At 42.9% G+C, this 25,209-nt stretch overlaps 1 protein-coding gene across 4 annotated transcripts in view; it reads left to right on the top strand.

The window, feature by feature from the left end:
• LOC110491439 (rho GTPase-activating protein 22) overlaps positions 1-25,209 on the top strand; it is a 34,909-nt gene that overhangs the window by 5,784 nt on the left and 3,916 nt on the right. Inside the window, exons 3-5 of one of the 4 annotated variants that reach the window (XR_002468834.2) lie at positions 567-654; positions 15,468-15,550; positions 15,938-16,437. Coding sequence is in view for 3 of the 4 variants with exons in the window: in XM_021564890.2 (XP_021420565.2) it covers positions 567-654; positions 21,247-21,378; positions 24,422-24,629 (428 nt within the window). In the remaining variant the exon portion in view is untranslated. Of the gene's footprint in view, positions 1-566; positions 655-4,934; positions 5,594-15,467; positions 15,551-15,937; positions 16,438-21,246; positions 21,379-24,421; positions 24,630-25,209 lie in introns of those variants that run through there. The other 3 variants (XM_021564890.2, XM_021564895.2, XM_021564894.2) reach the window with 3 other exon arrangements.

Genomic DNA, 25,209 nt, shown 5'->3' with positions numbered 1-25,209 from the left:
ACATTCTGAAGGAAGAATAATCTCAGATCTTGAGTTACATTTTGGTTCTTCTCATTCATTCGTTCCCACCAGCAGTATTCAAGCCACATTGTACGCTTGGGAGATGTGCTTCTGGGCTGCTAGCCCTGCGCCAACGCTCTACCAATTTGTTGCCATGGCGACTAATGTGGTGACAGCTTGGCCTCTAGTTTGGCCATTTGGAAGATCGCAGCCTGTTTGATGTGGGATAGTGCCAGCTCCAGACTGGTAGGATGAGACCAATTTTCCTTCTGCGTAGTCTCTAATTAACAGGCCTTGATTAACAGGCCTTGTTAAATTACTATTGATCTGCATTTGATAATGTGTACATCTTCATCATTGGATAGATTAAAGAGATCAATATAAATAACGAGATCTTCGGTCTATTTCCTACCCTAATATTCTCATCATGATTTAATCAATATTTGTGATTTAATCGATTAGAGTCTCACTGAGGTATCATTAATCTTTGGTTTCAAATGGATCTATTCCCAAATGCTGCTGATTCCTGTGTTCCAGTTATGTCCTTCTCGGTTTGTTCGTTCCAGGGCTGCATACCCCTGCAGGGCTGTCAGGTGAATGAGCTCACCGCCAACTCAGAAGAACCAGGGAGGCATCTTTTTGAAATCGTTCCAGGTGAGGTGATCCATCAACACCAAAAAATATATGTGCTGTCAAAGTCAGGCATCACCGCACAGAGCTGATATTTAACGTTGCAGTTTGCTCAATACCGCCGTAAGCCAGCAGGGGGCAATGCTGATGTTTAACAACGGTGTCTGGAGTAGAGAATGTAGATGTAGGACACATACAGTACACACTACTGACTGGTAGATGAGCTTGCACTCAATGCACTGTGCAATTATATGACCAGCTAAGAATTGCTTTCGAAATCCTGTGGATGGTAATCTCTCTCATAACATAATTTCCAAACTAAGACTCCAGAATCAGAACTAATCTCTAAGAACACATTAATACCTCAGGGAGAAAAGAGAATCTCCTAGCCTTGTCCAGGCTTATCGACCCCAATACCTGGGTCTCATGTCTATCAGGAGTCTGTTACTGTTGACATCCATACACAGACAATACACAGCGTTGCCTGGGGGCGAGTGTGCTGGAAAGACCCTACTCAATCAGCTCTTCAAGCTTTTGGTTGCTCTCAATACAGCCAAATGGTAATTTTCAATGAAAGTCACTCAGAGTATGCGAGTTAGCTACATCACTCAGTAAAGGGTATTTGCTAGGTGGTTTTTCCCACTGTTTATTGTTGTCGACGGGCCAGTGGGTCCCTGTGTGTTTTATTTATGCTGAGTAAATATTGCAGGAGAGTGTGACCCCAATCAGCCAAGTGTGGATGGGCCAGGCAGGCAGCACACAGCCAGACAAAGCCATTTCTGAAGACCATTAAAACAGTGCGACAGTGAGAATGGAAAGGGGATTGAATTTCAATCTGGTCTGTGCACTTTACATACCTTTCACTCCCAAACCCAACTCATCCCCTCCATACCGCCTACATCTAATGTTTACAAGATATTCAACCCTCAGGCCCTGTTTTGTTTTTTTTATCCCCCTTTGTTTTATTCTTAATCAGCTTAAACGAAAGCCTTTTTCGCTTCTCAGCTTTGAAATGAACAGCCACTGAGGGCTTAGGTTGACTTTCGCACTACGATAAAGATCCACTCTAGCACTTTAGTAAGAGGGGTTGGGAAACAGGGGATCATGGTAAACAAGTATTAGTGTAAGGCTTCAACAGAGGCGCAGGGAAGCTTTCTGTACACTTCTTACAGTGGGTCCACAGGGAATAATACATTGACCCATGCCAGCCAAAATGTCTCCATACAGTATGGAGTCAGATCCACTTTGGACCGATGGTCCTATGTCCTCATTCATACTATCCATTTCAACACCGGTTCTGGCACAGAGCAGTGCCTGCAATTCGTTTAACAATTTGGCTTTTGACTGCAGGGGGATAGAGAGCCCTTGACTCCTGAGGCTACTGTCGGTATGATGTTCATTGCACGTTTGATGAATTTCTCTTAGCACCTTTCGTTTTCTGTTACTGCGTCGCGTAATCCTTTCAGAGCAAGGCTGTGCGATAGGGTGTTCCTGGGTCTCAGTTCACTGACTCTATGCATGAGCTCTGGCAATAAACGCCCTTGCAGGTCGTGTTTGTTGTGGACACCTTAAAGGTCCTTGCGCTGTCCAAACGAAAGAGAGGCAAAAGCCCCTGCAAACTGAGACTAACTCATCAAGGGTACTAGTAGCTGGATTTTCTTTGGGGTCGAAAATTTGGCAGGTGATGATACATTGATACATGATACATCTCCTCTCATTTCCACAAGAACTTCTACATTGATAGACATCCTGTATGACCAAATTAACCTCTCTGATAGCATTTATTCTGTCCTCATATCCAAGGGTTTTATTAAACTAGTTTGGGAGGCCTCACACCTTTTCAAAGTAAAATATCTTGCTTATTTTAACTGTAAAATCCTTGGGACCTAGAAAGTAAGCAATGAATGAAAGCACAGCCAAATCCAACAATCCATTTTGGTTCAACTGAAAGTATACGGCTATGACTGAAAGCCAGTCAGATTATGACTGAAAATCAGATTAAGGAACAGTTGTAATAATCTGTGGTTTTTAAATACTGTCTGTGCTTAAGGGGGCTACTCAAGGCTAAACTTCCCTTTGTGTTGGTTCTCTAGCCATAAAGCCAGCTGGGAAACAACAGGATGGTGCACTAACACACACACACACACACACACACACACAGACACACACACACAAACACACACACACAAACACACACACACACACACACACACACACACACACACACACACACACACACACACACACACACACACACACACACACACAAACACACACACACACACACACACACACTAAAGCACAAGCCTGTGTAAACGTGACTACTTCAGCTAATTCCTTATTGCAGGCTACTTGTTTAGCCAGTGCATGTGCAAACACACACACACACACACACACACACACACGCACGCATGCACGCACACACACACACACACACACACACACACACACACACACACACACACACACACACACACACACACACACACACACACACACACACACACACACACACACACACACTTGGAGCCTGTCCCCTGCCCCCAGCTCTCCCACAGAGTATTTAACTAAGTTCAGCCTTATCAAATATCTGTTTGTCTATCCCCTTCCCCCACACATGCAACATCCATGGGTTTTATTAAGCACACCGGTAACAGTTCTAGACAAAGGGACAGTCCTCCTCTCTAAAGACTTACAGTACTTCTGCTCTGAGTTCAGCTTGCTGTCAGTGCTGAATGTCTGTCTGATCATTCCTTACAGACCAGGCTGACTCGGAATAGGGATAGACTACAACAAGATCCTTATAAGTCTCTATAGTTAATTGCTGTGTGAAATTACGTGATTCTGATTGGTTTATGACCTTGTTTACTTGAGTAATGTAACCCAGGTTGGAAAAGTAGACAATATTAATGCATACCTACATTTCATCTGAGCTTCAGTGTGAGCTCTTCTTACTTGATATGCATAAACTGTCAGCAACTACAACAATGGTTCACTTCATGACCCCAGATAGTGTTGCGTAAGAAATGGAAACGAGCTAAGTGCTGGGTTTAAGTCCCACGTCTATGGATGGAAACAAGCTAAGTGCTGGGTTTAAGTCCCATGTCTATGGATGGAAACGAGCTAAGTGTTGGGATTAAGTCCCATGTCTATGAAAGGAAACGAGCTAAGTGCTGGGTTTGAGTCCCATGTCTCTGAGCAGCATGCTGGAATTAATACAGGCCATTTATCAAACGTTTTTATCGAAAGCGACTTGCTTGCATACAGTACCAGTCAAAAGTTTGGACACACCTACTCATTCAAGGGTTTTCTTTGTTTTTTTTTACAATTTTCTACATTGTAAAATAATAATGAAGACATCAAAACTATGAAATAATACATATGGAATCATGTAGTAATCAAAAAAGTGTTAAACAAATCAAAATATATTTTATATTTCAGATTCTTCAAAGTAGCCACACGTTGCCTTGATGACAGCTTTGCACACTCTTTGCATTCTCTCAACCAGCTTCATGAGGTAGTCACCTGGAATGCATTTCAATTAACAGGTGTGCCTTGTTAAAAGTTAATTTGTGGAATTTCTTTCCTTCTTAATGTGTTTGAGCCAATCAGTTGTTTTGTGACAAGGTAAGGGTGGTATACAGAAGATACCCTATTTTGTAAAAGACCAAGGCACGAACAGCTCAAATCAGCAAAGAGAAATGACAGTCCATCATTACTTTAAGACATGAACGTCAGTCGATCCAGTAAATTTCAAGAACTTTGAAAGTTTGTTCAAGTGCAGTCGCAAAAACCATGAAGCACGATGATGAAACTGAGTCTCATGAGGACTGCCACAGGAAAGGAAGACCCAGAGTTACTTCTGTTGCAGAGGAGTTCATTAGAGTTACCAGACTCAGAAATTGCAGCCCAAATAAATGCTTCACAGAATTCAAGTAACAGACACATCTCAACATGTGTGGTTCTCAATGAGAAGCATGGAGGAGGAGGTGTGGGGGTGCTTTACTGGTGACACTGTCAGTGATTTATATAGAATTCAAGGCACACTTAACCAGCATGGCTACCACAGAATTCTGCAGTGATACGCCATCCCATCTGGTTTGTGCTTAGTGGGACTATCATTTGTTTTTCAACAGGACAATGACCCAATTGGACCGCAGAGTGAAGGAAAAGCAGCCAACAAGTGCTCAGCAAATGTGGGAACTCCTTCAAGACTGTTGGAAAAGCATTTCTCATGAAGCTGGTTGAGAGAATGCCAAGAGTGTGCAAACCTGTCATCAAGGCAAAGGGTGGCTACTTTGAAGAATCTCAAATATAAAATATATTTTCATTTGTTTAACACTTTTTTGTGTATGGGCTAGTAGTACAAACTAGCCTACAGCATTGTGTGATCCAACAACATGATTACATTGATACAGTACATTGCGGTTTAGACTCATACTATAGATCACCATCACAAAGCTGGCCAGCCAGAGGCTTCCCAATTGATTAGCAGGGTCTGTTTGTTTTCTGTGTGGGGACGGTGGAGGTTTGTTTGGTAAGGAAAGGAAGAGCAGCCCATCTTCCTGTCACTCCACGCACAGCTGCACACAGCCAGGGAGGGAGAGCAAGGCAAGGCAACACAAGGAGAGCTTAGCTCTTCCTCTGGGACCTGCCCCTCCATAGGGGAGCTAGGGGATAGAGGGATTTGCTGCTGCCCATGTTAGTGAATGAGGGACCGTGTGAACGGATGAAAAATAAGAAGGGACTTGTTTTTGGGGGTATTTTTTTCCTGGCATCGAGCATGCCTTATTGGCACCGTCTGCCCAGTAGTACCTGTTTGTGGATAAAGATATACAACCTCCAGGAGGGCAGTGTGTACATTCATGCCCCAGCTGTAGCACTGTCAGCTCCCCTCAGTGAAACATGGGAATGGGGCTGGCCTGCTGTAAGCCCACCGGGCTCAAACAGGAACACCTGCAAGGTAATGCTAGCTACCTTTTTAGAGTTATATTTGGAAAATGTCATTTCATTTTATTTGAGTACATGTAATGTGCTGTAATTACAATGTACATTGGACAGCTATGGGTGGTTGAAGCCCAGTCTCATGGATTAGATGTAACATACTGTAGTAAATGTAAACACCCAAATGAGCATGATATGTTAGGTTTGGTATGGTTACATAAGACAGAAGGTTACCTAAGGCATAAATGAAAGGAGGGTGGTTGGGTTGGACGTGCAGGTCTAGCAACCCAAAGGTCATCAAGGACAATTTTAGCAACTATGTACTACTTTTTAGCTACTTTGCAACTACTTAGCATGTTAGCTAACCCTTCCCCTAACCTTAACCATTTTACCTAACTACTAACTCTAAACTTAACCCTAACCGTATCCCCTAACCCTAATCCCTAGCCTAGCTAACTATAGCTACAATTCGTGACATAGCATACGTATTGCAAAATCGTAACATATTGTACGAATTGCAATTTGTAACATATCATGCGAATTGTAATTCGTAACATAACCTACGAAATGGATGATGGACATCCACAAATTAATACATACCACACGAAACGTAACATATCATACTAAATGGAGTGTTTCGGATTTACATACAGATCCATAGGAAATGCTATGAGACCAGGTTGGCGGTTGAGATGAATCTGTCTGTTGTGGATTTCACTTGTTTTGTCCATAGTGCAGTCTGTCATACCCCGACAGAAGGTGTACTTAGTAGGGGCACTAGAGTGCTTCAAAGAAGTGTTATCTTTAGTTGGTGGCTCTGTTGTTGTATAACATAGTGCAGTCAGGTTTTGTGAAGAGTCCTTCGTTTCACTTGAAGGGTAAGCTTTTCTGATTATCCAACAAAGGTTGGACAATCACAATGGTCAACAGGAGTTAATCCACTCCCAATCCTCAGAATAATTCTCAGGCCAATTATTAACACTGACCCCACACACACATACCGTACACACACAACACCACTGCTTACCATTTACTGCAGTCAGTTAACTAAGCTCACACAGTAAAATCAGCGATAAGAAGAAGTGTATTTTCGCAGTAAAACCCATCCTTCATCTTCCACTAAGGATCCATTCATCCACAAGCACAGTTGGCAGTCTGACATTTACCAACCTGAGGGAATCATTATCATCCAAAAATGACCTTCACTGCAGTTTTCTGTGGAACATGAAGTGTCCTTTTCAAAATACCAGCCCTTCACTGTGCTCTGTAGGAGTGAGACTTACTATAATTAAATCCCAGAGCTCCTGTCTCCAAATCAAATCTTTTTACTTTCTTTCTTCAAACAGAGGATTTTCTTAGATTTGTTGACAGTCTGCCTGTCCTTGACTGATTTAGTGAAGCTGTCTTATCCGCCTGGCGGTGGGCTGGAAGACAAACTATTGGCTGTGTTCAGGCTCCTCTATGTCTGCGTCGGCAAGACATCTTTATCACTTGCTTGATTTCTCTCTTTCCCGTTGGCTAGGCAACCTGGTGGGAAGGGATCCATCTGGTCGACACTGTTATTAATGACAGGAACTGGGTCTGAAAAGCTTTGGCTTTCCTATCAGACCACATAAAAAGGAACAGCTTTTTGAAGAAGTGCTTTTCAAGCTGTAGCGATATCAAGTCCTATGTTTTAGAAACCGAAAGTAGCCAATAAAGACAAGACGGTCAGAAGGTATATTTGGTACAAGACAGTAGAAGGTATTATATTTGGTGAATGATATGATCATCTCCTACAGTGGGAGTCCATTTATTCTCTGCTTTATTGAAGTTCATATCAGATGGCAGCAGCTAGCTGGGTATTATTGCTTTATTCCTGCCTGGTATATGAGTAAGTTGTTTTGAAGCAGAAGACAAGTGGGAAAGACAGTATACCTTCGCAGAACCAATATTCCACCAGTCAAATGATAGGATCGTAATGCAATATTTTATGAAGGCAAGGGAATTCTCATTACTTTTTACTCGGGCATAAGGGGTTTCAACTGATTCTAAGACTATAGTAATATGGTAGCAACGCACTAACAGGAATTCTATCTACAGATGCTCTTAACTTGATCACACTTCTGTCGCAGAGTATTTTCGTGCTGCATCAGGAAATTCAAATGAGCCTTGTGAGTGGCTGAAAATTAGCAGTTCTCTTTCTCTCCATGCAGAGGTAGTCGAATCACTGGGATCAGGCTTGCTATCAAAATCATATTCTCTCTCGATTGCACAAACTCTAGGCCTAGGCCCTGTTACTGCAACATTCAAATGTACAAACATTTATCTAAAATTCAGCCATACACATCAACAACCGTCGTTTTATATAGAGTAATAACACAAGATAGACATTGGTCTCCACCAGACTATGACGTACAAATGTCTAGTGTATCCTAAGGTTATAAATTAACTGTCAAAATTTAGTTCAATTGTGGCCTGGGATGTTTTAGCGGTTAGGGACGCTGCCTTCAGTGGCATATATGTGCCTACAGTGTCACGCAGATACGATTCCGGCCGCGCCCTTCTGGCACAAATAAATCAATCCCCTGATTGACTTGATGTAGTTACACATTTCAAATGTGGACAGTCCATGGTTGTTTTCCCCCTGATCTTGATAAGAAATTACACTTTTGGATAACGTAAATAGGAAACTATTAACAAATAAAATAATAACAGTCAGTAAGCTACACCAATGTTAATTTCCATTCATATGAATTGTCAAGTAAATTGCCACAGTAGATTTTGTGTGGTAACCAAGGAAATACTTTACAGAATACTTGTCAAATAGATATATTGCCCTTAGTCTGTTAAAAAAGGACTAAGTTGTTGCGATGGCAATACCAACCATAGGGCGAACATACACTACATGACCAAAAGTATGTGGACACATGCTCACCGAACATCTCATTCCAAAATCATGGGCTATAACAACCTCCATTCTTCTGGGAAGGCTTTCCAACTAGACGTTGGAACATTGCTGTGGGGATTGCTTCCATTCAGCCACGAGCATTAGTGAGGTCGGGCAGTGATGTTGGGCGATTAGGCCTGGCTCGCAGTCGGCGTTCCAATTAATCTCAAAGATGTTCGATTGGGTTGAGGTCAAGGCTCTGTACAGGCCAATCAAGTTCTTCCACACCGATCTCGACAAACCATTTCTGTATGGGCCTCGCTTTGTGCACGAGGGCATTGTCATCCTGAAACAGGAAAGGGTCTTCCTCAAACTGTTGCCACAAAGGTGGAAGCACAGAATCGTCTATAATGTCATTGTATGCTGTAGCGTTAAGATTTCCCTTCACAGGAACTAAGGGGCCTAGCCCGAACCATGAAAAACAGCCCCAAACCATTACTCTTCCTCGACCAAACTATACAGTTGACACTATGCATTGGGGCAGGTAGCATTTTTTGGGTAAAAAGTGATTCATTACTAAAGAAGAACACGTTTCCACTACTCCAGAGTCCAATGGTGGTGAGCTTTACATCACTCCAGCTGACGCTTAGCTGAAATAGCCAAATCCACAAATTGAAGGGGCGTCCACATACTTTTGCATACATAGTGTATCTTGAAAGACTTGGGTTGCAACAGGACACAAATATCATATTTTAGGGAGCGGTAAGGAGGTGACCAATAATAATTGAGATCAACTGTGCAGGTGAATTCAGCGTGTATTGATGGTTTTGAGGCAGAGTTTCGAGGCAGGGCGTCAATATTGGCATGTCCCAATGCCATGTATACTGAGTAGAGTCTATCTGCAGATCGCGTACTACATGCCGCGAGGGTATCGTTTATCTGAAAAGCCTGGAAGGGATGAGATCGCCAAGCCTATGGGTTTGTAGCTTCAACCCTGCAGCACACACACACACTTACACAGACCAACTGATTATTGGGCTGCTGAATGTTTTTTCTTTCCTTTTTTGGTTTGTTTGTTCTTTTCCATATGATGTCTATCTCTGATAGATAGATAGGGCGTGAGTTGTGGTGGGCAGTCTATGTGTGTTTTTCTATGTTTTTCCATTTCTATGTTTGGCCTGATATGGTTCTCAATCAGAGGCAGCTGTTTATCGTTGTCCCTCATTGAGAACCATATTTAGGTAGCCTGGGTTTCAATGTTGGCTTGTGGGTGTTTGTTTCCGTGTGTGTGTGGTTGTCGCCACACGGTACTGTTTCGGTTTGGTTATTTCACGTATTCGTTTATTGTTTTTGTATTTCATTGTGTTCAGTGCTTTTCTTATTAAAATCGCCATGAACACTTACCACGCAGCATCTTGGTCCGATCCTTACTCCTCTTCAGACGAAGAGGAGGAAATCTGCCGTTACAGAACCACCCACCAAAAAAGGACCAAGCAGCGTGGTAACAGGCAGCAGCAGGAGGAGCAGCGTGATGAGGAGGAATGGACATGGGAGAACATTCTAGATGGCAAGGGTTGCTACACATGGGAGGAGATCCTGGCTGGAAGGGATCGCCTCCCATGGGAACCGGTGGAGGCAGCCAGGAGAGCGGAGGCAGCAGCTAAAGGGAGCCAGCGCTTTGAGGGAACACGGCTGGCAAGGAAGCCCGAGAGGCAGCCCCAAAATGTATTGGGTGGGGGCACACGGGGAGTGTGGCTAAGGCAGGTAGGAGACCTGCGCCAACTCCCCATGCTTATCGTGGAGAGAGTGGGCGTTGTACCGGGCAGGCACCGTGTTATGCGGTGGATCGTACTGTGTCCCCGGTGCGTGTGCATAGCCCGGTGCGGTACATTCCAGCTCCTCGTATATGCCGGGCTAGAGTGGGCATCGAGCCAGGTGCCATGAAGCCGGCTCTACGCATCTGGTCTTCAGTGCATCTCCTCGGGCCGGCATACATGGCACCAGCCTTACGCATGGTGTCCCCGGTTCGCCAGCACAGCCCAGTGCGGGCTATTCCACCTCGCCGCACTGGCCTGGCTACGGGGAGCATTCAACCAGGTAAGATTGGGCAGGCTCGTTGCTCCAGATCTCCAGTGCGCCTTCTCGGTCCGGTCTATCCGGTGCCATCTTCACGCACCAGCCCTCCGGTGGCAGCCCCCCGCACCAGACTTCCTGTGCGTCTCCAGAGCCCAGTACTCCCTGTTCCTGCTACTCGCACTCACCCTGAGGTGCGTGTCCTCGGCCCAGTACCACCAGTGCCGGCATCACGCACCAGGTCACCAGTGCGCCTTCAGGGTCCAGTACTCCCTGTTCCTGCTCCTCGCACTCGCCCTGAGGTGTGTGTCCCCAGCCCGGTACCACCAGTGCCGGCACCACGCACCAGGCCTACAGTGCGCATCATCTGTCCTGAGCCGCCAGAGTCTCCCGTCTGTCCTGAGCCGCCAGAGTCTCCCGTTTGTCCTGAGCCGCCTGTCAGCCAGGAGGCGCCAGAGCCGCCAGTCAGCCAGGAGCCACAAGAGCCGCCAGCCAGCCAGGAGCCGCCAGAGCCGCCAGCCAGCCAGGAGCCGCCAGAGCCGCCAGCCAGCCAGGAGCCACCAGAGCAGCCAGCCAGCCAGGAGCCGCCAGAGCCATCAGTCAGCCAGGAGCCGCCAGAGCCGGAATTGCTTTTCAGTCCGGAGCTGTCCTTCAGTCCGGAGTTGCCCCTCAGTCCGGAGTTGCCCCTCAGTCCGGAGCTGCCCCTCAGTCCGGAGCTGCCCCTCAGTCCGGAGCTGCACCTCAGTCCGGAGGAGTTTGTTCAACCCAGAGGCGTCCTTCAGTCCAGAAGCGTCCTTCAGTCCAGAGGTGTCCCTCAGTCCTGTGGGCTCATTTATTAGGGTTCCCAGGCCAGGGTCGGCGGCGAGGGTCGCCGTTCCTAGGAGGCCACAGAAGCGGACTAAGACTATGGTGGAGTGGGGTCCACGTCCAGCACCAGAGCCGCCACCGCGGACAGATGCCCACCCAGACCCTCCCCTATAGATTCAGGTTTTGCGGGGGGGGGGAAATACTGTCACGTTCTGACCATAGTTCTTTTGTATTTTCTTTGTTTTAGTGTGGTCAGGGCGTGAGTTGGGTGGGCAGTCTATGTTTTCTGTTTCTATGTGGGGTTTCTTGTTTGGCCTGATATGGTTCTCAATCAGAGGCAGGTGTTAGTCATTGTCTCTGATTGGGAACCATATTTAGGTAGCCTGTTTTCTGTTGGGTTTGTGGGTGGTTGTTTTCAGTCTTTGTGTGTCTGCACCAGGTAGAACTGTTTCGGTTGTCACTTTTGTTGTTTTGTAATTTGAAGTGTTCAGTTTTGATTATTATTAAATTAAGAAGAGCACTAACCACGCTACGCTTTGGTCCTCTCCTCTATCTCCAGACGACAACCGTTACATTCATGAAATCAATAACTTGCTGACAATAGATAACATCCATATATTAGCCATGTCAGAGACTCACTTAGATAATTCATTTGATGATACAGCAGTAGCAATAGAAGGATATACAGTTGAAGTCAGAAGTTTACATACACCTTAGAAAAATACATTTTAACTCGGTTTTTCACAATTCCTGACATTTAATCCTAGTAAAAATATTCCCTGTCTTAGGTCAGTTAGGATCACCACTTTATTTTAAGAATGTGAAATGTCAGAATAATAGTAGAGAGAATGATTTATTTCAGCTTTATTTCTTTCATCACATTCCCAGTGGGTCAGACGTTTACATACACTCAATTAGTATTTGGTAGCATTGCCTTTAAATTGTTTAACTTGGGTCAAACGTTTCAGGTAGCCTTCCACAAGCTTCCCACAATAAGTTGGGTGAATTTTGGCCCATTCCTCCTGACAGAGCTGGTGTAACTGAGTCAGGATTGTAGGCATCCTTGATCGCACACGCTTTTTCAGTTCTGCCCACAATTTTTCTATAGGATAGAGGTCATGGCTTTGTGATGGCCACTCCAACAGCTTGACTTTGTTGTCCTTAGGCCATTTTGCCACAACTTTGGAAGTATGATTGGGGTCATTGTCCATTTGGAAGACACATTTGCGACCCAGCTTTAACTTCCTTTTGATTTTCCCATGATGTCAGATTCTGCGCTTGATGAATCTATGAAATTGCTTCTTCCAATTATTGATAAACATGGTTGAAAGAGATGGGGCAAAAGGAGTGGGACTCACTGCAAATCGTGAAGTTAGGTGACTAAACTCAACAAATAGAAGAGGAAACTGTATTATGAAGCCAAGATCTATGACATGAAGAATGATGAAAAAAAACTTTGGAGTACTTTAAATGGAAATATGGGACAAATCTTTCATCGAATCAGAAACCATTTGGTTTTGTCAATTATTTTTATGATTACTTAATGGCAAAGTGGGTAAACTTAAGCAGGAAATGCCAACAATGAACAGTGAGCCATCGTATTCGTGCATAAAAAAAAATATTACGAAAGAAAAGCATTGTAAGTTTGAATTTTGTAAAGTTAGTGTGGGAGAGGTGGAGGCATTATTGTTATCGATCAATAATGACAAACCTCCTGGCACTGACAACTTAGATGGAAAGCTACTGAGGATGGTAGCTGCTATAGCCACTCCTATCTGTCATATCTTTAATCTGAGCCTAGAGGAAAGTGTTTGTCCTCAGGCCTGGAGGGAAGCCAAAGTCATTCCACTACGCAAGAGTGGTAAAGTGGCCTTTATTGGATCTAACAACAGGCCTATCAGCTTGCTGCCCGCTCATAGCAAACTGTTGTAAAAAAAAAATGGAAGCTTCTCTAATGTCAAACATCTAAAATGTGGTGTACCGCAGGGCAGTTCTCTAGGCCCTCTTCTCTTTTTACCAATGACCTGCCACTGGCATTAAACAAAGTCTGTGTGTCCATGTATGCTGATGATTCAATCCTATATACACTACCGTTCAAAAGTTTGGGGTCACTTGTTTTTGAAAAAAACAACAAAAATTGTTCATTAAAATAACATTAAATTGATCAGAAATACAGTGTAGACATGGTTAATGTTGTAAATGACTATTGTAGCTGGAAACGGCAGATTTGTTATGGAATATATACACATAGGCGTACAGAGGCCCATTATCAGCAACCATCACTCCTGTGTTCCAATGGCACGTTGTGTTAGCTAATCCAAGTTCATAATTTTAAAGGCTAATTGATCATTAGAAAACCCTTTTGCAATTATGTTAGCACAGCTGAAAACTGTTGTTCTGATTAAAGAAGCAATACAACTGGCCTTCTTTAGACTAGTTGAGTGTCTGAAGCATCAGAATTTGTGGGTTCGATTACAGTTTGAAATGACTAGAAACAAATAACTTTCTTCTGAAACTCATCAGTCTATTCTTGTTCTAAGAAAGGGCTATTCCATGCGAGAAATTGTCAAGAAACTGAAGATCTCATACAACACTGTGTACTACTCACATCACCGAAGAGCGCAAAACCCTCAAATGCTGATGCTCCAGATACTCAACTAGTCTAAAGAAGGCCAGTACCCGCAAAACACCAGTCTCAACGTCAACAGTGAAGAGGTGACTTCTAGTCAGAGTTGCAAAGAAAAAGCCATATCTCAGACTGGCCAAAAAAAGAAAAGATTAAGATGGGTAAAAGAACAACGACACTGGACAGAGGTACTCTGCATAGAAGGCCAGCATCCCGGAGTAGATTTTGCAGGTACTATTTAATGTTAACAACTCGTAAAAAACTCACTCATCCAATCTTTACACCTCTGTTCACGCACAACGTGCCAGATACATTCTTAAAGCAACCGTGTTCAGTACTCAACTTAGCTATGACACCATATTACTGAAAACAACATTTTGCATAGTCAACTTACACACAGCACTGCCAGCCAGTAACACTTACCCCGCCAGACATCAGGGGTATTTTCACAGTCCACAGGTCCAGAACAAATTCAAGGACACGTGCAGTATTATTCAGAGCCAATATTGCATTGAACTCCCTTACATCTCATATAGTGCAAATAAACAGCAAACCTGGGTCGAAAAAACAAATAAAGCAACAACTCACGGCACAACACCTCTCCCACATGTGACCTTCATGTTGTGTGTTTGTACTGACATGCAAACCCAGCAAAAAAAGAAACGTCCCTTTTCCAGGACCCTGTCTTTGAAAGATAATTCATAAAAATCCAAATAACTTCACAGATCTTTATTGTAAAGGGTTTAAACACTGTTTCTCATGCTTGTTCAATGAACCATAAACAATTAATGAACATGCACTTGTGGAACGGTCTTTAAGACACTAACAGCTTACAGACGGTAGGCAATTAAGGTCAAAGTTATGAAAAATTAGGTCACTAAAGAGGCCTTTTTACTGAGGCATGAGGACTGCAGATGTGGCCAGGGCAATAAATTGCCATGTCTGTACTGAGACATCTAAGACAGAGCTACAGGGAGACAGGACGGACAGCTGATCGTCCTCGCAGTGGCAGACCACGTGTAACAACACCTGCACAGGATCGGTACATCCGAACATCACACCTGCGGGACAGGTACAGGATGGCAACAACAACTGCCCGAGTTATACCAGGAACGCACAAGTATAACGTAAGTATAACGTTTGTTTATTCATAAAATTATGTTTTTTTTAAAATCAACAAATTACTTTCATATGAATGTTTTATTAAAATTCTGAGTCACTGGTGTTTATCCGCTTGTTGCCAAGTTAGCGAGCTAACATGTCAATTCAACATCTACTCCATGTTCAATGTAATTTAATTGAAGTGACGTGGAAACAACGTTGATTCAACCAGTGTGTGACCAGCTAGCAGGCGATCTCATCCTGCTTATCGTATGTTTAGATATGAACAACTAAACTAACTAATTGTAGATTCAGCAATGGGTCAATTGTGAAGAATCTGACCGTTTTTAAGTCATGAATTGGTGAACTTGCTAGCCAGTTAAAGACATGTCGCAAATATTTTTTAAATATTTTCAGGAACTAAAGTGGGCACCTGATCCCGTTTCACTCCATTGCATTGGCTTGGCAGAAGAAAACAGTCCTGCCCGACTCGTTTGGAGGTAAAACATTTTAACAACATCTGTTCATTGTGTATTGTTCAGTCTAGGCTTGCTAGCCAGCCAAGTTATTTGTGCGTTTTGTTGACGAGTCTGTTTTGCTAGCTAGCTGTATGCAGTGTCTGTTTACCTAGCTAACGTTTTCTTGCCACATTCCCTTCCCCTATCGTGTTGCACCATTGGGGTTGGTGTTACTAGTTAAAAATTAGAAGTTAAGTTATTCTACTCTTACTGTAAACAACTTGACCAAGCCTAAAAAAATATGCAAAACTGTTAACAACGATTGCACATTAATAAAGGTAGTTGTGGCTTCATCAACTTGAACCAGTAACGTTACTGAAATTTGAGCAGTGAGGTTAATTACTCCCCCCTTGTCTCTGCTTGTTCCAGGATGAAGGATCCCACCATGACACCCTGCAGATGTAAATAACTTGTTGTGAACTTCCCAGGCACCAGGATAATCACCATATCCCAGGATCATATTCAGGAGTGTTACATCACAATGTTAGATAGAAATAGATTCACCCATGTTATTGTGTACCATGCAGATTTGTTAGGACATTGTAATTTATGAAGCTCATTTTAAGATACAGATGTGATGTCTGACCCAGGGGAATACACTGAACAAGTCTTCAATTTAGACCACAATTAGTTGAATTAGGTGTTAGTGAAGGGCTGGAACAAAAAAAAACTGTAGACTCTGGTCCTGTCTATAAAAAAAACGGTGGCTGAACAAGCTTATGTACTGAACAAGTTTATGACTGTTGGAGGTTAATCTCCTTGAAATCCCTCACTTGTTAATTATTTATTTTGTACAATGGACTGTGTTTTAAGGACTCATGCACTGATACAGGAAAACCAATAAAAAAGTTAAGATTTATTTAAAATTACAATTGTTGATGTCTCCTCATGTTTCTGGTTTTGAGGCTTGGGCATCTAAAGTATCTGGTGACTGCATCTGTCCAATCCACTGCAAGGAGAGAAAGGCATCAATCATATTACAATTCTGTATTCATTTAATTGACTATATATTTCTATTTGATATACATTTACATAATTATTTTGGACACGTTGTCCTTTATCACATGCCAGTATTTGTTTTGTATACAATGCATTTAGCTTACATTAGGATGGAATAGCCTAGGCCTTCTTATCTAGTTAGAATGCATCATATCACCTTTTCAATATTAGTTATCAACTAATATAAATCTTGGAAATCAATGTCATTTAATAATATGCACGGGTGTGATAGTTATATGAATTACTCACAATGCAAGCCTACTCATTAGAGAAGTACATTATCAGCTCTAATGCAATATTAGCTTCACAGTGAAACCACTATTCTGGCTATTAATCATTCTTAAACTGTCAGCTAAATAACATATTTTACTATCTCAAAAAATTGTAGCCTGTATAATATCATGTAGGCAAGCTTACAATGATGGAGCAGCAGACCAAGCAATATGCGAGAGGACGCTATTCCAAAGGATAATTATTCTGGTCGGTGTCAACTTCATTCATTAACAGGTACTGAGGAGATGGATTCTGTTACTTGTTTATTTGTGTCAGATATTTCCATTTTTAGATGATGACGAGATTGCTAGCACTAGTTGCTCACACTAGTCACACACTTAGCAGCCGAGGAGAGAGGAAGGACAGCTGTGAAAATAATAGCTGGAAAATTAGTTGGAAGCACAGTAGCATTTGGATGCATTTTAATAATGTAGAGAATGTTCGAGCACAGTGTAGAATTTGCCAAAACAAAATCTCATATAAGCCGGTTCTACGCACAACCTACACCGGCATAGCCAAACTGTGCACCCAACTGTGAAGCTAGCTGTAGCGGAGCTTCGAGAAACTAGCGGGCCTGCTAGTGATAGTTGTGGAGCCAGCACCTCCACGTATCCACTCAGTCAAGTAGGCCTACTCTGCGACCCACAGCAACGCAGTCTTCTATGGACCAGTTTATGCCAAAGTCTGTAGCAAAACAAGAGCAAATTGATATTGCATATTGGCTAAAATAATTTCCAGCCATTTTCGATCGTGGAGGACAGGTTTTTAGAAAGTATTATAGCAATAGTCTAAATCCAATGTACACAATTCCAAGCAGGACAAACCTTTCAAAATCACTTATTCCATAACTGTACGAGAGCATACAGGCTTCAGTGCGGGAAAGAGTCCAAAAAGCTACTGCAGTTTGTCTTACCACTGACTGCTGGACATCAAGGGTAACCACTTCTTACATGTCGGTTACATGTCACTTCATTGAAGATTTGTTGATGTCTAGCTGTCTTCTGGACTGCTTTGAGTTCAGCGACAGACACACCTCAGAGAACTTGGCAGAGGAACTGTTGAGAATGGCAAGTAGATGGAAAAGTAGTCTGTTGTGTTAGCGACAATGCAGCTAACATAACCAAAGCCATGAAAAAATGTTAATGGACCCATCATCCATGTCTTGCCCACACAATCAACCTGTTTGTAAGAGATGCTCTGAAGGTGATGAAGCCCACTGTGGACAAAGTGAAAGCAGCTGTGGAATACTTCCACAGGAGCACAGTAGGTGTTGAAAAACTAAAGTCGACACAACACCAGATGGGGTTGCCTGAGCTGAGGCCTAAACAGGACTGCACTACAAGGTGGAATTCAACATTTTATTTGTTGAAGCAGTTTCTTGAGTCAAAGGATGCCATTGTCAATGCACCTGTTGATGCTCTGACCCAAGAGGAATGGGAGATGGTGGAGGAGGTGTATGGAGTCCTGGAACCCTTTGAGCAGGTCACTGTGGAGATCAGTGGAGAGAGGTACAGTAAACAGTTATTACTACATCGTTATTTAGTATTATATATGTGTATGAGCAGTAGATGAGAATGTTGTATCAGTAGACAAAACATGAACCTGAACTAATAAGTTACTGTTCTCTCTTCTCAGCTACGTGACAGCCTCAAAAATGATACTCCTGTGTAAGGGTCTGCAGCGAATCACAGCCAGCCGCCAGAGAGAAGCAAATGTAACCACAGGACATGTGACAGAGTTAATGCACACCCAATGTTCATCAATGGACAGAAAATTCCACAGAATGGAATATAATCATGTGCAATCAGAAACCGCTGCACTTGACCCCATATTCAAGATGTTAGCCTTCAGTGATGCCACAGCGATTGATGAGGCTCTTCAAAGAATAACCTCAGCAGCAGGGAGGGACAGCCCAAGCAGTCAGCTGGCTCAGGCACCAGGGCAACAGGAAGAAGAGAGATCAGATGGAGTAGAAGCACCAACAGTAGTGCCACAAACGTATTCTGTTTGGATGCTGTTTGACGAGAGAGCAACTGGGGATGCAGCACAAAGGAATCCCTCAGTAGATGCCATTATGGAAGTCCGATCCTATTTGGAGTAGCCCCTCCTCCAAAGATCTGCAGATCCTTTGAACTGGTGGAAGAACAAGGCCTCTGTCTACCCATGGCTTACTAAAGTCATGACAGGGAGACTTTGCATAGTGGCCACATCCGTTCCCTCTAAAGAAGAGAGAGAAAATAGGGAACAGTTTGATGTTTTAAGTGGGATGCTGCAGTTTTGCACATTGTTATTTATTTTTATTTGATATGGTGCAATATTCTATTATTTGTTGTTCAGATTGTATTCATTTTGAATTGTTACATTTATATGCACTTTGTTCATAAACATTAACAAGTTATATTTTAAATGCAAATGTTTAATAGCATTCCTTTTTCATAACAAACCAATGGATTTTTAAATACATTTGTGGTTAAGTATGATTTAATCATTTAATTAGAATTGTTTTAACACCGATCATAGTCAAACTTTCGCAAACTGTTTGACTTGAAAAATTACAAAACATTTTTTTTTTAAAGAGCGGTTTGGGAGCCAAAAGAGCCGTCTCTTTTTGGTGACCTGAGCGGAACGAGCCGGCTCACTGAAAATAGCCGGATTGCCCATCACTAGCTCACACTGCTACAGTGGCTACAATGTGACTGTAAACGTTTCGCGCTCGGTGGAATTTGAATGCGTTATCACGTGATGCTGCCTTTGACTCTCGTTGCAAGTGGCAGTAACCTACTGGAAAAGTGCAACCTACTGGAAAAGTGCTACCTACTGGAAAAGTGCTACCTACTAAAGGTAGGTGCCTCTGGAGACAGGGAGGCAGTAGGTACCTAGCTGCTGTTGGATTGGTTAAACAATAACAGTAACCAACATTAGGTTCCAGTCATACAAAGTGTAAAAATGATTGCACAGCACTGGCCGCGAGCCTGTAATGATTGGCTTTGAAGTGTGCTGCTCAGAAAACTGCTCTATGGCATTTCACAATACTTTAGCAAGCCATGAGAATACTTGATGATATGAGGTCGGTTGTTTTGCAATTACCCCCAAGGTATTGTACTGCATTGTGCAGCCTACAAACACCACTTCCAGCTGCCCCCTGACAGCGATTCTACATTTTCGATATTCATTCAAATCCTCCTGTGCGGGATTATTTTTCTCCTGCGACGAAATTGGTCATATTAAGATCCGACATCTGTACTCCATCAACATAATATTCAGTACCGTATATGAAGTACTGACTGAATGAAATGACTGCATGTGGTAATAATGATGAAAGTAATGATGACTAAAGAATTTCAGCTAGGTACTAGAATACAACCTTGTATCTACACTCTTAAAAAAGTGCTATCTAGAACCTAAAATGGTTCTTCGGCTGTCCCCATAGTATAACCGTTTGAGGACCCCTTTTTGGGTCCAGGTTTGGTTCCAGGTAAAACCCTTTCCACCGAGGGTTCAACATGGAACCAAAAAGGGTTCTCCTATGGGGAAAGCCGAAGAACCCTTTTGGAACCCTTTTTTCTAAGAGTGTAGGGGTCACATGAGTACACAGCAACTGGTCTGCTCAGTGATAAAGGTGTGAGTTTGCTGAGCTGGGTGACAAAGGCCTTTAACTTTGAGGCACTGCTGTTTTCTATTTGGTTTACCTTCCCGAAGCTAAATGCTATTGAGTAACATGGCAAGAGATACCATAACATATAACGACCACAGTAAAATTACATCTCAATAATTATATCTGATTAATCACTTAAATGTGACAATTAGGGTCAATCAATTGAGACATGTAGTCTATATCGGTATTTAAGTCATTCTGTTAAGTTTGTAGCTGTCACTGTATTCTAAACAAATCAACTCCACCATCTAGTGGTACTAACGCCAGTTACAACGTAATTTACTGATAGGTCTGAGATGAGGGCAGATGATAATTAGCTTGATTTGCTGAAAATCAAATCAGAATTTTAATTTAGACAATTAGATTTTTGAGGAGTCAGAGGTTGTTGACCAGTCACAATATCTCATACTGTAGCCTAATACAGGGGTGGGATCTTGAAGGACACCATCTCCCCCTGTAGAGCTGTGGTATGGGGGAAAACATGGGAGGATATTGAAGTGGCTGCTGGACTCATCAACCTTAACATCAGTCCAGTCTTCCCCAAGATTGGAGTCTGGCAAAAACATGTACTTTTCAAAGACTAATTCCACTCATCTCTCTCTCCCCATCTCCCTCTTTCTCGCTCTCTCCATCTCTCGTTCTTTTTCTCTCCATCTCTCTCTATCCATCTCTCTTTCTTTCTTTCTTTCTCTCCATTTCTCTCTCTTCATCTCTCTCTTGCTCTTTTTCGTTCTCTCTCTTTCTCGCTCAGGTGGTCCAGGAGGAGAAAAGGACCGTGCTGCGCTCAGTCATGAGGCCTTTCTGCTCATGGCCAACTCTCAGAGTGACATGGACGACTGGGTCAAGGCCATAAGACGGGTCATCTGGGCACCCTTTGGAGGAGGTAAACTAGCCTGGCATTCCAAATGATTTTGCTCGGTTTCACCGTTGTTTTGCTTTGTTCAGGCTGGTTTAGCCGGGCTAGAGGTAAACTGCTTTGCCCAGAATTATATTACTAGACAGAATGATTACAAAATGCACTCTAAATCTCAGTAAAAGCATATTCTGGTACGGGCTCACATTATGCTATTTGTATATGTCACTCAAACGTCTTTGTCTAGTGCTTTATGGGGTCAGTGGTTTGACAGACAGAAGATCATTTTATGACGTACTGTGCATTTGAAAAGTATTCAGACCCCTTGACTTTTTCCACATTTTGTTACGTTACAGCCTTATTCTAAAATTGATTAAATAAATAAAACATCTTTGTAAATCACACACAATACCACCATAATGACAAAGCAAAAACATTAAAAAAACAAAACAGAAAGACCTTATTTACATAAGTATTCAGACACTTTGCTGTGAGACTCGAAATTGAGCTCAGGTGCATCCTGTTTCCATTGATCATCCTTGAGATGTTTCTACAAATTTATTGGAGTTCACCTGTGGTAAATTCAATTGATTGGACATAATTTGGAAAGGCACACACCTGTATATACGGTCACACAGTAGACAGTGCATGTCAAAGCAAAAACCAAGCCATGAAGTTGAAGGAATAGTCCGTAGAGCTCTGAGACAGGATTGTGTCAAGGATCAGATCTAGGGAAAGGTAACACAAAATGTATGTAGCATTGAAGGTCCCCAAGAACACAGGGGCTTCCATCATTCTTAAATGGAAGAAGTTTGGAACCACCAAGACTCTTCCTAGAGTTGGCCGCCCGGCCAAACTGAGCAATCATGGGGAGAAGGGCCTTGTTCAGGGAGGTGACCAAGAACCCGATGGTCACTGACAGAGCTCCAGAGTTCCTATGTGGAGATGGGAGAACCTTCCAGAAGGACAACCATCTCTGCAGCACTTCACCAATCAGGCCTTTATGGTAGAGTGGTCAGACGGAAGCCACTCCTCAGTAAAAGGCACATGACAGCCCACTTGGAGATTGCCAAAAGGCACCTAAAGGACTGTCAGACCATGAGAAACAAGATTCTCTGGTCTGGTGAAACCAAGATTGAACTCTGTGTCCTGAATGCCAAGCATCACGGTGAAGCATGGTGGTGGCAGCATCATGCTGTGGGGATGTTTTTCAGCGGCAGGGACTGGGAGACTAGTCAGGATCGAGGGAAAGATGAACAGAGAGTTCCTTGATGAAAACCTGCTTCGCCCCAGTTCTCAGGACATGAGACTGGGGCGAAGGTTCACCTTCCAACAGGACAACGACCCTAAGCAAACAGCCAAGACATTGCAGGAGTGGGTTCTGGGCAAGTCTCTGAATGTCCTTGAGTGGCCCAGCCAGAGCAGGAACTTGAACCCGATCAAACATCTCTGGAGAGACCTGAAAATAGCTGTGCAAAGATGCTCCCCATCCAACCTGACAGAGCTTGAGAGGATCTGTGTGCCAAGCTTTGAATGTCATACCCAAGAAGACTCAAGGTTGTAATCACTGCCAAAGGAGCCACAACAAAGTACAGAGTAAAGAGTCTGGATACTTATGTAAATGTGATATTTTTTAAATATATTTTTAAAATCCATTTGCAAAAATGTCTAAAATGTTTTTGTCATTATGTAATATATTTTAGAATAATGCTGTAATTAACCAAATGTGGAAAAAGACAAGGGTCTGAATACATTCCGAATGCACTGTATGTTCAGAACAGAATAAAAGGTCCTACCAGAGCTTCATTTCCTCACTAGTCTGTCTTTACACCCTGTACAGTTGCTAACGTTGCACTGGAGGCTAGTCTACTGTATGCTACTATCCTTGACATGTGTCCAGAAATATAACTAGGCTAGGTTGTGTGGAGGCAGCTGGATGTACAGATATTATGTTACGAAAAGGACGTTATAAATAGGAGGATCACAGTATGTCTGTGATCATTGCTGTAACTTTAAACCAACCAACTCTCTGGAACTGGAAGGGAGGCACTGTATTGCAGCCAGTACTTGTGGCTTCATACATTACATTTTAAAAGGAGCATGCAATGCCGAAGATCACTCTTCTTTAGCCTGACATGTCTAATTCATGTAAATAGGGCCTAAACTGAAAACGGTTGGCTATCATTTCCATTTTTACATCAGGAGGATATACACGAGATTGCTGATAACAGCAGGATTTCATCTGTACAGTATTCGAGGCTTATTGACACGTTTTGTATTGGCCCCTGAATGTCCTGTTGCACTGGAGTGTATTTCGTTTCCATCGTCTCAAATGTACATGGCTGCCGGAATGCTTTCCAAGTTCTCGCTCTCCATCAAGAATAGAATTGTTGCCAATTTATAGAACTGTCGTTAACAGGAATACTGCTGGCAGAACCCGTGATGCTTCCATGTCTGTTATTTAAATGTTTCTGTGCTAACTATCTGCCACCAAACCTTTTATCTCTTGCTCATCCTCTTCCCACTTCTGCACGGACGCTACGCTATCAACAACGTCTATAGATGTGTCATTACGGTCATTACGTGTTATTAGAAAACCAGTCATCTCGAGTGCACGAGCCAGACTGGATTGAATTACTTCGACCGTCGCTGCTTGGTAAATGTGGCTTTGGCATGTATGAAAAGCACGCTCTGATTCTGTGTAGCACTTGCTCGATGACGTACTACGACTACTCTGATCTGTCAGTGTCTAGTGGTTGCGACTGTGTTGAGAGGCGGCGTTGCGCACAATCAGGTGAGATGCGGTGCGCGATTGATCGATGTAGATGTGAAGACTGTCTGAACTGTTTTTCCTCCCTTTCCGTTTCTCCTTTATTTAATTTGCACTTTGTGTTTACTGTTCATCCAACTACTGAATGTTGACAAACTGCATATTGGTATTCCTGAAGATAACTTTCCATTGATTTGTCATTTTAATATGTTAAAACTTTTTAAATTGAATGAATGACAACCATCATAAAATACTGAAATACAGAACCCTATACTGTATGTAAACCATGTTTTTTGCCTGCAGGGATATTTGGCCAGCATTTAGAAGACACAGTCCAGTATGAGAAGAAATTTGGGCACCGCCTGGCACCTCTTCTGGTGGAGCAGTGTGTGGACTTCATAAAGGAACGAGGTCTGGATGAGGAGGGCCTCTTTCGGATGCCAGGGCAGGCTAACCTGGTAAAGGATCTACAGGAAGCCTTTGACTGTGGGGATAAGCCTCTGTTTGACAGGTAGATCTGCATTCGCTGATATTGAATGGCAAAAAGTGCTGACTTGCTATTTGTTCAGCTGGATGTAGAAGTGGGGGCCACAGTAATGGTGGCAGTGGTCAATTATTGACAGTCAAATAAAATGAAATGTTATTAGTCACATGTGCTGAATACAACAGGTGTGGGTGGACCTTAGCGTGAAATACTTACTTACAAGCCCTTAAAAAAAGTTACAACATTTGGTAAATAAATGAAAGGAAAAATAGTAACACAATAAAATAACAATAGCAAGGCTACATACAGTGGGTACTGGTAATGTGCAGGGGTAGGGGTCAGTCGAGGTAATTGAGGTATGTGCATGTAAGTAGGGGTAAAGTGACTATACATAGATAATAAACAGATAGTAGCAGTTTGTGTGTGTGTGTGTGTGTGTGTGTGTGTGTGTGTGTGTGTGTGTGTGTGTGTGTGTGTGTGTGTGTGTGTGTGTAGTATTTGCGAGTTTGTGGTTAGATTCCAGTGAGTGTATATCGAGCCTGTGCAAGAGAGTCAGTGCAAAAATAAGGGTAGCCATTTGATTAATGGCTGTTCAGCCGTCTTGTGG

The sequence above is a fragment of the Oncorhynchus mykiss genome, chromosome 16 (assembly GCF_013265735.2).
Source record: "Oncorhynchus mykiss isolate Arlee chromosome 16, USDA_OmykA_1.1, whole genome shotgun sequence".
NCBI classification, from domain to species: domain Eukaryota; kingdom Metazoa; phylum Chordata; class Actinopteri; order Salmoniformes; family Salmonidae; genus Oncorhynchus; species Oncorhynchus mykiss.
Note: the sequence above shows the minus strand (reverse complement) of the source record. Positions and strands in the feature narration are given on the sequence as shown.